The sequence below is a fragment of the Taurulus bubalis genome, assembly GCF_910589615.1.
Source record: "Taurulus bubalis genome assembly, chromosome: 13".
Classification (NCBI taxonomy): Eukaryota; Metazoa; Chordata; class Actinopteri; order Perciformes; family Cottidae; genus Taurulus; species Taurulus bubalis.
In genome coordinates, this window is record NC_136601.1 from 16,391,047 (window position 1) to 16,405,117 (window position 14,071).

The 14,071-nt window shown below is 42.9% G+C and overlaps 2 protein-coding genes across 2 annotated transcripts in view; one reads left to right on the forward strand and one right to left on the reverse strand.

Moving 5' to 3' along the window:
• The window catches only part of atrx (ATRX chromatin remodeler), a gene marked incomplete at its 5' end in the record, with an annotated part of 31,726 nt that extends 26,573 nt beyond the window's left edge, over positions 1-5,153 (forward strand). The window contains 3 exons of the mRNA XM_079228281.1: positions 2,386-2,481; positions 2,668-2,796; positions 3,532-5,153. Of these exons, the coding sequence (XP_079084407.1) occupies positions 2,386-2,481; positions 2,668-2,796; positions 3,532-3,756 (450 nt within the window). The 3' untranslated portion in view covers positions 3,757-5,153. The remainder of the gene's footprint in view (positions 1-2,385; positions 2,482-2,667; positions 2,797-3,531) is intronic.
• Positions 5,154-8,018: 2,865 nt separating this feature from the next.
• On the reverse strand, positions 8,019-12,307 carry fgf16 (fibroblast growth factor 16; the record flags this gene model as incomplete). Its single annotated transcript, XM_079228954.1, has 3 exons — positions 8,019-8,264; positions 10,417-10,520; positions 12,004-12,307. The coding sequence occupies 3 exons, from the start codon at positions 12,305-12,307 to the stop codon at positions 8,019-8,021; spliced, it is 654 nt and encodes a 217-aa protein (XP_079085080.1).
• Between the last annotated feature and the right edge of the window lie 1,764 nt (positions 12,308-14,071).

Here is a 14,071-nt window from a genome sequence, read left to right on the forward strand (position 1 = left end):
TTACAAGCTTAAAATCATAAAACGTACTGATGGAGCTAAAGCTACCACCATATTAACCTTCGCATCGAGCACACAGAGAACATGATTAGCAGTTATTTGGAGTTGCATTTATGGCCACCTGATAATGTAAATCTAATTAAGTTTTTGTGTGTGTTTTTAACCTTTTTGTTTTGGTCTCAACCAGCTTATGTAAATAAATGGGCAGAGTTAATCAATTCTAGCCTGATATTCATTGCCTATAGGCGTGGCCTGGATTGGTGAGACTAAATAATACAGAAAATATAGTCTGCTAGGTAGTGTCGACATAAGTGCAAAAAATAACGAAAACCTTGCAATTCAATTCTTTTGTATCGCCCAAAATTACAAATTTGCTTTAGAGGGCTTTACAATCAGTACACATAAGACATCCTCTGTCCCGGGACCTCACATTGGTTAAGGAAAAAGTCCCCCAAGAAACCCGGGAGAAGGAGCAATGCCATCAAGAGAAACTCTATCATTAGATAATTGATATCAGAGGTGTTCTCTGTTGCTCGACTAACTTCAGTTTTGTCTGAGTGTAACATCAGGAAGTTGCAGGTCATCCAGGTTATGTCTTTTAAGACATGCTTGGAGTTTAGCAAATGGTTAGTTTCGTCTGGTTTGATCGAAGGATATAATTGAGTATTCTCTGCATAACAATGAAAGTTTATGAAGTGTTTTCTGATAATATTGCCTAAAGGAAGCATATAAAAGCAATCCAAGCACAGAACCTTGTGGAACTCCGTGTCTAACGTTGGTGTTCATCGAGGTTTCATCGTTTACATGCACAAACTGAGGTCGATCTGAGAAATAGGATTTAAACAGCGTAGTGCGGTTCCTTTAATGCCAATCGACTGGTCTAGTCTCTGAAATAGGATCAATGGTGTTGAATGCAGCACTAAGGTCTAACGAGACGAGACATGTCCTTTTGTCGGATGCAATTAGAAGGTCATTTTCTAATTGTCACCAGTGCTGTCTCTGTGCTGTCTCGCTACATCTTGACTGAAAGTCAATAAACTATGCAGAAAGTCATATAACTGATTTGTGACTACTTTCTCAAGGATCTTGGAGAGGAAGGGAAGGTCAGATCGGTCTGTAATTAACAAACACCTCTGGATCGAGAGTGGGCTAAAGGAGAGGTTTAATTGCAGCTACTTTGAAGGACTGTAGTACATGACCTGTTAGTAAAGGCACATTGATAATATCTAGTAGAGGTGCTAATTAAAGGTAAAACTTCTTTAAGCAGCCTAGTTGAGATGGGGTCCAAGAGACGGGTATAACGTTTTGACATAGAAATCATTGAAGACAATTGGTTAAGGTTGATGGGAGAAAGAAAAAACCCATCTAAATATATCAGTTTTCAGCTGTTTCTAAGGTTACTCTAGGATATATTGGGAGAGAGCAAGAGATTATTCATCTTGTCTCAGTGAGCCTGTAGCACCATCGACGAGACGATCAATCTGGGACGGACTAAAGTTAGCACAGGAGTCCTCTGTTATATTGAGACATAGTATTGAATCAAATGCAGATGGAATCGCTTCTATAAATTTATCTACAGCACTATCGGATAGACATCTGGTGTAGAAACTTTTGCCTAACGCTGTACACTCCGGTACTATGAACTCAAAGTTATTAGGTAGTGGTCTGATAAAAGAAGGTTCTGTGGAAAGACTATTAAATGTTCTATGTTAATGCCATATGCAAGAACAAGGTCAAGGGTGTGGTTAAAGCAGTGAGTCGGTTTCTGTACTCTGACAGAATCCAATCTGATAATGAGATAAACGCAGTACTAAGGCCATAATTATCGACATCCACATGAATACTAAATCACCTACAATAATAACCTTATCAGTTTTAAGGACTAAACTACATTTAAAAACTCTGAAAATTCAGATAGAAATTCAGAATATGGACGTGGTGTAATAAATGCAATTGGCTGTATTGTTTTCCAGGTTAGATGTGAAAGACTAAGAACAAGGCTTTCAAATGAGTTGTAGTTCAGTCTAGGTTTAGGACCCACTAACAGGCTTGAGTCAGAGATTGCTGCTACTCTACCTCCTCAGAGTTGTTTTATTTAGACTGACATATTATTTATGCCTCAGCCAGGTGTCAGTAAGACAAAATAAATCAATATAATTGTCTGATATTAAATAAGCAAGAGTAGCACATTTGAAAATGTATTAATTTTGCGACAGTAGGATTTGAAAAGAAAAAACAGATTCTGATAATTTAAACAAATATTAAATGTTGAAGCCAATCATTTTCCAGACTGATAATCTATCAACCCTCAGTAAATGTTTGTCTATGTATCTATTGCTTTTGGTAAAAAATGAGAAAAGCTAACCAGTCTTCCTCATTTGTCTTTAGGACCTTATAAACCAGGGACGACAGAAAGTCATTGAAGCAACAAATTCACTCAAGACTCTCGTGCGGGAGACACTGGAAGATGCCATCGCCAGACTGGTGAGTGTCTCAGTCAATGAAGATATGCGTCATACCTTTTGTTGGAGATGAATCTTTATTTGTCCCAAAATAGTGCTTTTAATAAAGTCTCATATCTGTCACAGCTCTGCAACACGATATAAGTGGAGTGATTTCTGTTGTGACGGTGGTTGAGGTTAACATGTCCTGTTTCCTCTGTCCTCACAGTGGAAGGAGAACCCAGCACTCACAGAGACTCAGGTCCAGTCCATGGCTCTGGGTCAACAGGCCAGTCTGGAGCTGGAGATCAAGCGCAGGGAAGCCGTGTACCGGGACGTCCTCACCAGGCAGCAGACGGTAAGAACTGCTCTGTGTGCGAGTAGTAGCTGACGGCTAAAAGACTGCGGTCACCATTTTATTAGCAAACAACGTAATTGAGTTGTGAAAACTAAATGGCAGCAGGTAGAACTGGCTATTTTGACAAAATCAATATTTGTTTTATAATTTAATGTTTAATTTACGGCGCTTAAAGGAGATGTGTTATAAAATGTGATTGTATGATTATTAGTTCTATGAACACCTTGGCCAAGTCTATGGAAGCATTTGTTCATTCACACTTTAAGAACAGTTCAAGTTCAGAAAGTTGTATGAACTGAATTAAATGCAGGCAACAATTGTATTCACATATTAAAACCTAAATGTTGATTTCGTCACACATCACAGCTACTCTGTACTGGCCTGTCCTAACTGAACACGTTCACCTGCACACGCTAATAAGTTGGATCTCAGTATCTGTGTTTTCTGGTTTTAGCTATTAAAACATGATTTCTTCCAATAACCAGTCGTGTTTTTTTAGCCGCATAGCATTTGCTCGCTTGTATTTTATTTATACGGCAATAATATTGTACCTTTTTATTGATGATTCTTGTCATATCTGGCAAGTTTCAGTGTGTATAGTCCTGTTATTCGTGCCTCCTATCTTCCCATGTACTTTGGACATGAGAGATCCTGATTGGTCTCACGTTATTAATTCAATTATAGTTGTCTGTTGGTGGTTATTTTAACTGTCCCTCTATGTCTGTGTCTGCCCAGCTGATGATGTACGTGCAGAAGCTGATCACCAACAGGAAGGTGCAGGAGCAGCAGCTGGCCATGGCTAACCAGGCAAACTACCTGAACCAGCTGGCCATGCAGAACGGCATGATGGGAGGTGGGGGGCTCAGTCAGATGGACCTGGTGGGGCTTTACCAGCAGCTCCACGGCCTGGGCTCTCATCCAGGCATGGGCAAGAATCCTGGGCCCTCCAAGGGCCTGTAGGTCAGAGGGACTCTTCCTCAACACCCCTCACCCCCACCCCACCCACTCAGCTAGCTGGCTCCCAGTAGGCCAGTCCAAGAGAGGCCCAGTTCTCTGTGACAAACGCACTGTGACATCACCGCTCAAAGCAATCTGGTGCACCACGCAGAGGGTGGAGTAGTTTTGAGACTAGGCTGCTGTCCACTGGGGCCTCAAGTGGGATATACTCTCAGTTCTTTATTCTGTAGTTCACTGAGAGAAGGTGGAATATAGTGTATAAGTGACTGTGTGAAAGGGGTCAATTAGGCATTTCAACAGGAAATAAATGTATATACCGCCTTAATGTTATTCAAGTTCTATATCTTCATTTTTCATGTATTTAAAGACAAACACATTTTACCCCCAATGCTTTTAAGCATTGTACTGTTTTTCTCTTAAAAGAGGGTGTCCTTATGACTTAACTTCAGTTTTTTATACTGTTTTAAATGCCGAAGTAAACCTGAGTGGGACCAGTGTCGTTGGTGACTCTCTGATGTAAAGCTCTGCGTGATTATTAGCCCCAGTAGATTCCTTCACCGATATCTAACAAAGCAGACCGCTCATGGTGCCGCTAAGTCCTGCTCTTTTTGGGGTTTAGAAGAAATTGATAGTCAATAAAAACAGAAAAAAAGATATGGCCTTATATTCATTTCCTAAAATAAGCTCTGTAAAGATTTGAGATTTGTTGAGAATCTTTTCTATTTTGCTTTTAAGTGTTTACATTAGTTGTCACTGAACATGGTAATGGAATGCTTGTGTTGTTCAAAACTGCCTGCCCGATTCCTATGATCTTTTTGTAACATCACTCATTGTCACGTGTTGTCTAGCATAGCACTGTGCGTCCTGTTCATTGTTTATGTTCCACTTGTGTTGATCCCAAGTTTGGGTGAGTGACTGGGTCTCACAAAGCACAACCAGTTCAGCCAGATATCACAGGGCCCAAATCTTTTCCCTTTACATTGTCTGTCAAAGTCGGAATTATGTGTTTCACGGAGGATTTTGACCGAGTATAGAAGGAAATCTTATTATATATCTGGTTGATTTTGTCTTGCTTTGTGAGAAATGCCTTCTGGACACTCGTCTCAGCAGGCATGCACCCAGACTATCTGTATTCTACTTTGGCACATTTTTGCTTCTAAATGCTTAAACTGGTGTAGCTGTTAATCAAGAGGAATATGTACATTTCTCACAAAGAGATGTTGTCTCTAGTTGGCTCCTGTGTTTGCACAAGATGTATTTCATAAATGTAAAGAAACCTTTTTGCCCTCCTCTAAGAATGTTTTTGTGTTAGCAAATACACCAACATAATTTGCCACGAATTTGATCTGCTATTATCTTGATAAGTATTTAATATAACATTTAATAAAGTGACCAAAAGGATGAGCAACTCCTGTGTTTGAGTCATTTGTATTTAAGGACTGAACTACTGGCCGACGTTTGTCCGTGCATTCCTTTGCACTGACTGAATTTATGAAGGGGAATGTTGGACGGGGATTGTGTCGTTCTGGTTAGCAACACAAATGTTTTAATACACCTGTATGACTACAAGGTGGACTTTGAGGCTTATACAAGTAGTGGTAGAACAAAATATTTGCCCATATTTTTGGGGGGCATTTTATGCCTTTTTTATTAGACTGTAACTCGCCAGACTTTTACCCCGGATGTTGAGGTTTTTGTCGGGGTTTTAAATTTCTCAGGTCATGGACACATGTATCATGTTTTTGATTTTGGTCCAATTATTTTTATTATACAAATAAAACAAGAGCAGTAAAATGGGACTTTCAGCGCTCTGAGTAGGACCAACGATACAAGATGGACGGCTTTGTTTGACCATCCAACAAAGCATGGTGAGCCGTTTCCTCCTGCTTCCAGTCTTTATGCTAAACTAAGCTAACTGTCTCTTCCGCTTTATATTTAGACGGATATGAGTGGTATTGATATTCTCTAATTCCCTGTAAGAATGCAAAGCATATTTCCCAAACTAGAGCTCTTCCTTTATAGTTGGAAAGCAGATAGCTGACACATCCTGAGGCAGCGGCCCTGTATTTCACACCCTCCCACAGCACTAAGTGCCTTTTGTCCCACTCTCTTCTCCCTTCAATCTTTCATCTATTTTTCCCTCTCCTGGTATTGTTTTCATTTCTCAGTCTGCCAGGGTTTTCCCCTGCATGTCTTTGACTTTTCCATTCCCTTCCCCCAGGGGAGCTTGCTCTCACAGCTTACAGATATCTGCCAGTGGAGAAACATTACAACTATTGCAGATGTTGAAATGTTGATCCCATCCCCTCTCAGCCCCCGATTACCACCACTCTAGGTCTACGGCACATCCCTGCTGGTTCTCTGTGCAGCAGGCAGCTGTTTCTGTCCATTGAAAAGTCTGTGGACTGCACTACGGGTCTGTGAGGCCCCTGCAATGAACAACCAATCACTGCTCTAAATCCATGCTGATGTGTAAAGCCAATTAGGAGCCAGGATCCAGTTGCATAAGGAATCTGATTTTGTACGGTGGATGTAGGCGGGTTAAGACCTTACGGAGACAGAGAGGGCCTGTGCACAGCACTTGCTAAAGGGTTTATGAGGGCAAATTGGCATGGGATTGTATTGTGTTCTCTGGGAAAAAAAATCTGCGGTATCTTTTTACCTCCATCTTTCAGACAGCAGGACAAAATGCCATGCACTTATTGCTTTTTAAGATATTACGTTCAAGGTATTTTAATAACTGAGCGTGCAGCATAATAAGTCTTACATCAACTTATCGTACAACTAATAAGCGAAGCCTAAATCGTTTTCGTCCAGACAAAGGAAAGCTAAACTGGGTCATTTCATAATCAGGTGAAAACCACAAATGTTGCTTGGGATGGGGATCACCGATATCATTTAGATTTGTCTTCTGGGGGCCGAAGATTTTATGGCAATCCATCCAAATGTTAAAATATGTCATTCTGGACCAAAGCCCACCTGCCAACATTGTCATCCTGCGAGCCATTCTGAAAAGTAAAGAAATGCAACATTCACATAGATTCTATATCTGGTTTTAATTGGTACATCAGATTTTTATCCAAGCAAAAATAGTCTCTCACAATGAGTTCTCAATAGCAGGACAATTTTATTGTCATGTTCTTTGCATTTTTTGGTGTGTAATTTCAGTAGAATCTACAGTCCAGATAACTTCAAGTTCATTACAAAATAAAGTCTTTGCAATAAATAAATATATAGATTTATACTTTATATGTAGAAAATAAATATATTGTACATCTTATAAATAGGATCGCCCATATGTACACCTCAGCTGCTTGCATTTTTAGTAATGTTCCTGATAACATTACAAGTCACCACCCTTTTAAAAAGCCCATCACATTTCTTTACAACCACAGTCAGAGAAGTGCTTTTGTCCCGAGCTTAATCGCTTGTTCTGCATACAATTCTTACACAACGCCGCTTGATATTTTTATTTAAATGTGATGAATGAGATCATTGGACTCTGATGATTACAAGGGAGACCAAGTGAGCCTACAGCTGGGACCAGGGATGTGCAGTAAGTGCTCTTTCATCTCTCGCACACTCTTCTTCGAGATTTTATTCCCCGCTTTCATCTTTGAGTCGACTTAATAAAACTCCAGTTCGCCTTGTACCAGTTTGTTCTCTGTCTCATAGACATTCTTCTTCTTTAGTCCTGGTCTATCCCGACCTGCCATTCAACATGCATGTAAAACATAGATTATTCTCCTCTCTAGCTCTGAATGCGGAATGTGCACTTTCTTACAACTAACAGTACAGTGCATGGCAAATGCACAACATGAAATCTGCAGTGCTCCCCATCATTTTGGTCTCAAAAGTCCCTTTTTGTCCTCACTTAGCCATCCCCCCACCAGCTTACTGCAACTCAAACCCATTTGTCATCGCATGTCGATTCAGTATCTACGCATTTACCTAAAAAAAAAAAAAAAGTGGTTATTGAGAAAACATGGCACCTGATTTTGATCGCAGGGCGAGCATAGCATACAGGCCTCCTCCGTCCATGCAGTGGTTTTACAAGATAACAACCCCTCCGACATCCAGGAACATGCACAATGTTTATGTCAGTGCTTGGCAGTGGGCCGAGGCGCAAACAGAGTGACCTCAGGGGGAGCTGAGGGTAAACAGTTATGTACCACGTCCAAAATATCCACACCAACCCCCCCACCCTCCTTTTTATTTATCTCTGTTCCTCTGAATGTAACCAGTTCTCCAACTGTAGGCACTGGTCACCTGTACTGGAATAGTTCCCTGTACGCCTGAGGGATCTTTTCAATCTCCACCGGCCTGGGTAAGAAGTGGGTAAGTTTCTGGTGTTTTTTAGTCCTGTTGCCCTCCCTGGGCGAGCCGTCCTTGTTTAGGGCCACGTAGTATAAGCGTCCCGTGTCTGCGTGCTTGTACAGAGTTGAAGCGTAGGTGTTGTACCAGTTCTCCTCAAACTGCTCCCTGAACACGCATTCTGCTGACAGCTTCTTCTGCGGGAGAGAAAACAACACATCCGTCATTTGCTGAAGTCCTGCTCACTATGCCACTGAGTGAGAAAAGAAGACAATTTGCAACAGAAACATGATTTTACAGACATCAAAATGCAGCTGAGAATGAAATGAATGATGTGGCCTTGAATGCAGACCCCTCTCTTCCTGATGAGCTCGCTTGTGCATTTCACTACATGTTGCTGCTGCACCTGAATGCTGAAATGAACCCGTGGAAACTCGTTAAGGCAGGTGCTCATTATGACAAAAGAGGGGAAGTCATTACGAGCCCCTTTCCACTTTACGCCCCACACTCATTCCTCAGACCTGTTAACCTCTCATTGTGCATGGAGAACCATTCCCCCTCCCGTGATGCAACAAGAACAGTGAGCAGGCGTACAATCTTCCCTCTCTCTCTCACTCACACAGCAGCTCTCAAAGCCTCGGTCTTCACTGACAGAGCAGCATGAGCTATGGCTGTGGGTTCAGTAGTTGAGAGTGTGCTGGCTGAGTGAGTGTGTGAGAACAATAAGAGACAGCAGTGCTTAGAGCTGCTCTCCTGCCAAGACCAGTCAGTCATGCAGCAAGAGGGTTGAACCTCAGTCGAGTCAGGGGTATCACCCAGGACCGAAGGCCACATGTGAACCTCTTTCGAGGGTGTCGCTATCGCCCTCTCTCCCTCCTCAACGCGAGGACTAATTTCTTTGGTTTTGAGGCTTCTCGCCACAGCAAGATAATGTTCCTGATCGGTCTCTTGCACACGTTACACGCTAAGTGTTTGTGCAAAAGTCTCGTTTTTTTTATATTCCGGCAGCAATTTTGTTGATAAGCTGTCAGGCTCTGCTTGGCTGCGGCTATGTGGTGAAGCTGTTGTCTGTAAACACAGCCCTGAGGGCACATGACTGGGCCAGCTCCATCCTAATACACACACACACACACACACACACACACACACACACACACACACACACACACACACACACACACACACACACACCTCATCAAAAGCTTGTCAAGGTCTGGCAGTTGTGGGACGGAAGCACTCTTCTACCTGTTCCCCTCCCCCTTCCACCTCCTGGCCTCTCAGCTCCACACAGACGTGTCTGGAGCTCCCTCTGTCAGTCAGGTGACTCAGTCAGGTGTGCAATTACCCCCACCCCCACAAATCACTGACTCCCACCATCACCCGGCCCCTCTCCCCCAGGGTCAAAGCACCAGGATGCCAGACTCTGATAGCACGCGGTAACAATATCTGCACTTTCAACATAATGGCCGTGCTTAAAAGTAGCCTCTGTTCGAAATGTTCAGAGCCAGGGGGAGTCTGGGCCCTGAGAGGCCCTCAGGTATTGCCCTGGGACACCTGATACAGGTAACCCTCACATACTTCCCCTTCATTGTCTTTATCTCTTCCCTTTCCTCTCTCCCAGTCTCCAGATATCAACCACGGATGACAGAAAGTCAGCCAGGATGACATGAACCTAAATGTTCTCCAGACACTAGATTTTCTGTGGAAAAGCACAGGAAATTCTTCTATACTTAACACTGCAGTCCAAACTTTCAGTCCAGCTGTGCACTGAGAGGTAATCTCCACTAGATTCCCCCACAGCACACATCCAGAGTGACTCCAAACATTCCTGTCTCCACTTTAGGGAAATATGTAAATATTTCTGCATATCAGTAAATGAAGAGGTTGGTTTTCTCTCTAAAGCTGCAAAATCTACTTTTCCTGAAAAACAAGTGAAGTAAGTTTCTTCTTCTTCTTCTTTTCCCGACTGTTGTTTTTGGTCATTATTTATTGGATCTATTCTCTTTATTAATTTCCCCGTACGGAAAGGAAACCCGCAGAAGAGGGAAGTATGTGACAGAGAGTGTGAGACTCTGTTAAAGAAACATACTTGTTTAGTCTCACTGTGGTTTCCCCATCTGCCACCTACAGGAACCTTGATAACAAACGGACTCTCAGATTGCTCCTGAAAACATATTTTTGATAGCTCAGTACTGACGTGCATTGTAAGAAGAAAAAAGAAGTTACATTTTCTGAGAGTTGCTGTAAAACAAGTTGCATGTGTCGAGTGCCAGACTTGTTGTGAATGAGACCCTGGGCTGTATGATGAGGGCGGGGTTGTACATGAGAGGAGGAGGTTTTTTGACTCACCGACCCAAAGAGCTCTCCTTTCTCATTCATGCCGAGGTAAAGTCCAACGTCCACCCCTCTGATGCTGACCAGACCCACTGCCAGACTGATGAACTCCAGGATACCTGAGGTCAAACACACACAATACCACAAAAAAACCGTCAGGAAAGCCCACAAACAGACACCCAGCAACAAGTGGCCTCTATTTATTTGACAGCAGACCAGTCACAATATGCATCAGTTGACTGGTTTTGTGAGGTTTGCTGATCCTTAATCAAAAAACTGATCATCAAAAAACTGCTTGAATCGTCATTCTACAATTGATAATAGCTGTTTTAAGACCACTACATAACTTCTGTTGTCATTGATTACAGCAGAAAAGACATGCATGGACTGGATGCACCCGAGAAAGATTTATTTGATTTCCTCGCTTGCTTTTTAAAGTCTGGTCTTCAGAACATACATCAATCATAAAAAGGTTGTGGTGCCTATAAATGCCTGCAACCTGTCGTTGGGACTTCCCAGTGGCTACTAATACAGACTGAGAAGCCACTTTTATGGAGCTGAGCTGTGGGTAATTTCTTTAGTGGGCTGCTGACTCACTGGAAGTTACAGTAAAGTGAACATGTACTTCAAAGGCTGGGAAACAAGCAGTCAAATGAAAAGCTATTGGCTGTTGTGATACAGAGGTTAGTCAGAGGATCCAGCTGGCTGTGCTGGCAGAGGCCACTTTACAGCCACCTGGTCCCCATCTCCACGACCTCATGTGATGCCAGAGGATGACAGAGAAGATCCCTCTAATTTTTTGCGGGGTGAAGAGTGTGTTTCATATCCCTCTAATCAAAGCCATGTCTTCCTTGCAGCTCTGACAAAGACCTTGCATTTGAAAACTAAGTGAAGCCAGAAACAAACACGCGGACCACCCATCCCTGTAAACCGGCTTGTTTTGGCTGAAGTCGGAATATTTAAACCTTCCCTGAATTCCGCAGTGGTCATGCTTTAATTTAGGGTTATTCGGCTCTTTCCGCAGCGAGCGAGCCGGCCTGCACCTGCGCGATGACTGCATGGATATGAGGCGAGAGACATGTGCGTATCTGCCCCCTGACCTCATTTTGTTTATCGTTCTCCCGCGAGCCGCACCTCGCTCCATTTACATTAATGTTACCAAATCTTCAGAGCTGAGCGCGCGCGCTGGGGTTGTTGCTGTTTGCGCCCAAGTAGAGAGACACCTGCGCCCACGCGCAACGGGGATGGTTCGAAAAAAGGTGTGTGGCTCTGCTTTGCGGCACGCCAGGTGACAGTGACGCACGAATGAGTATTCACTGGGGATGCGACAGGAAAAAAAACTCTTAATTGAACTCACTTCACCCACTATATATGAAGTGATAGAAAAAGACACAGCTCAAATAATTGCATTTTGTAAATTGATAATTGTTTTCTCGAGATTACTGGATGTCATACCCCTCTCTAACAACAAGTGTGTAATACATCGTAGATGGTTAGTTCATGAAAACATTAAAATCTGTCATTCGAGATTGATGTGACATCTTCCATACTTAGAATTTCTCAAACTTAAAAAAAAGTGAAATGCTCAAGAAATAGCCTCACCGAATCTGCTGTGGTCTTGCCTAGTCCCGAACACGGTCCCATTGGGGAATATCTCCAGCTGAAAGCCGGTTCTGCAGTAGAGCTGCCGTCGCCTCAGGATCCCTTTCAGGTGCCCGAAATCCGTCGGCGACCCCCGCTGCAGCCTCCCTTCAATCTGCCCCAGCCGCTCATTCAAGCCCACTGGAGACTCCGGTGGAGGCATATTCCCGAGTGAAGGAAAGGTTTGTAAATCCAAGTCGATTGTCCCCAGAAAACTCCCGACCTCTGCCATTGTGTGCACAGCTGTCAAATTAAGCGACAGCATTTAAAATTGTTCGGTGGTTCAAGCAGGGGAGAAAAGTTTACACAAGTCCAAAGCGTACCCAGCGCGCCGTGCTCCTCCAAAAATAAGCAGCGTCCTCTCAGTTTATTGGACGTCCTTTGCTATAATCAGCAGTTTGATATCTCTGTTTATCAGATGGAAAGACTCTATTATATACATACTCCCCACGCATTCTCACATTGGATATTCAAACACAAGCCACGCCTGGCTGGCATCCCTTCTTACGCGCATCAGTTTCTTCACTGAATGTGTACTTTCAGTCCAACTTTTACCACCGATGACGCGGCTGTCTGTACTATCTTGTCGCTGCTCACGTAGAAAGCTGTTTCTATCTTCCGACTAGGCAAATCCAAGTCCAGCAGTTTGCGGTCCGAGGCTGTCTGATAAAAACCACATCGCCCATCCTCTCGCAGGAAACTCTGGCAACAGTTTGTGGTGCACTAAAACGCGACACAGATGCAGAAGCAAATATTAACACAAATGGCAGCCTGACACAAAGCCGAAAAGTTACATTTATGATTATCTGTAACAACCCCTCCACCACAAAGGCAATCCATAATTTACTCTGACTGATTTTTTTGGTCACACCATATCCTCTGCTGGAAACAAAACAAAAGAAAGAAAACCACAAAGCACCAGGCTAACGTTTTAGCCCACAAGATTATTAAAATAACCTGTGTATATTCTCAGAGCAATCCAACCTCCTGCACACGTATCAGTGCCAACCACTGGACGTTTTCATGAGAGCATGTTCTCCCCCTCCTTGCTGGAAGCAGGTGCTTCCTCGCCCCTCTGCTCAACGTTTGCAATGTGCTCCAGCAAACCAGCAGCTTAACCACTTGTACTACTGGCAACGAAGGGAAAAAAAGGAACATCCGAATGTTGATGACGTGTAGTGTCAAATCTGACTGCTGCAGAGACTGTATGCACGTTTGGAGTCATCCTGAGGTTGTTTTAGATTCTTTTAAAAACATTTATCTTCCATAATGTTGATTTGCCCTGCTTAAGTTATGCTACTGAGCAATTAACTAGATCAAATAGGAGAGAAAGCACTGTAAAAAGAAAGATATTCATGTGTATATTTACCTACTTTACTCACAAAGTACTTTAATTCACAACAAATGTCATGAATTAGCAGTAGGGGCACGTTTTCAGATCCTTTATTTGAGTAAAAATAGCAATACTGCATTGTAAGAATACTAAACTCCTGCATTCAATATTTTACAAGTAGAAGAAAATGGGCTTTTTTACACAAAAAAAGCTGATTAATGCGTATAGCCTCATGTCGTAGCATGTTTCTGTCCAAGTGCTGATCATTTAAACATAGATTTCTTTTAAATATTCTCTATGAGGCAGAGCATTATGCCTAATATTACACCAAACTACAATTTGCTACGTAAAGACATAATGGAACAATGTCTTCCTGAGCAGAGAACGACGTTGTTCTCCTTCTGCCTATATTAATCAGAGTTTCTCTGTACTGTGTTTACATAGCCGGGTCACGGTATTGCGAATCCGCTTACTCTGATATTCTTACCCTAACCCAGTGGTTCCCAAACTTTTTCTGTCAAGACCCCCTTGAGCAGGTGAACGTCGCCCAATGGTGAGCATTTGGCGGCCCCGCTGCTCTGCTCTCACATGGAAGTGTGGCCCATCCTCCGGTCCCTGCTCGGGTAAACACTGTTAGCTGGCAGAGCTGTTAGCCATGTTGAGAGCTGTTGAGAGGCAATAGCCCTGCTCTCAATT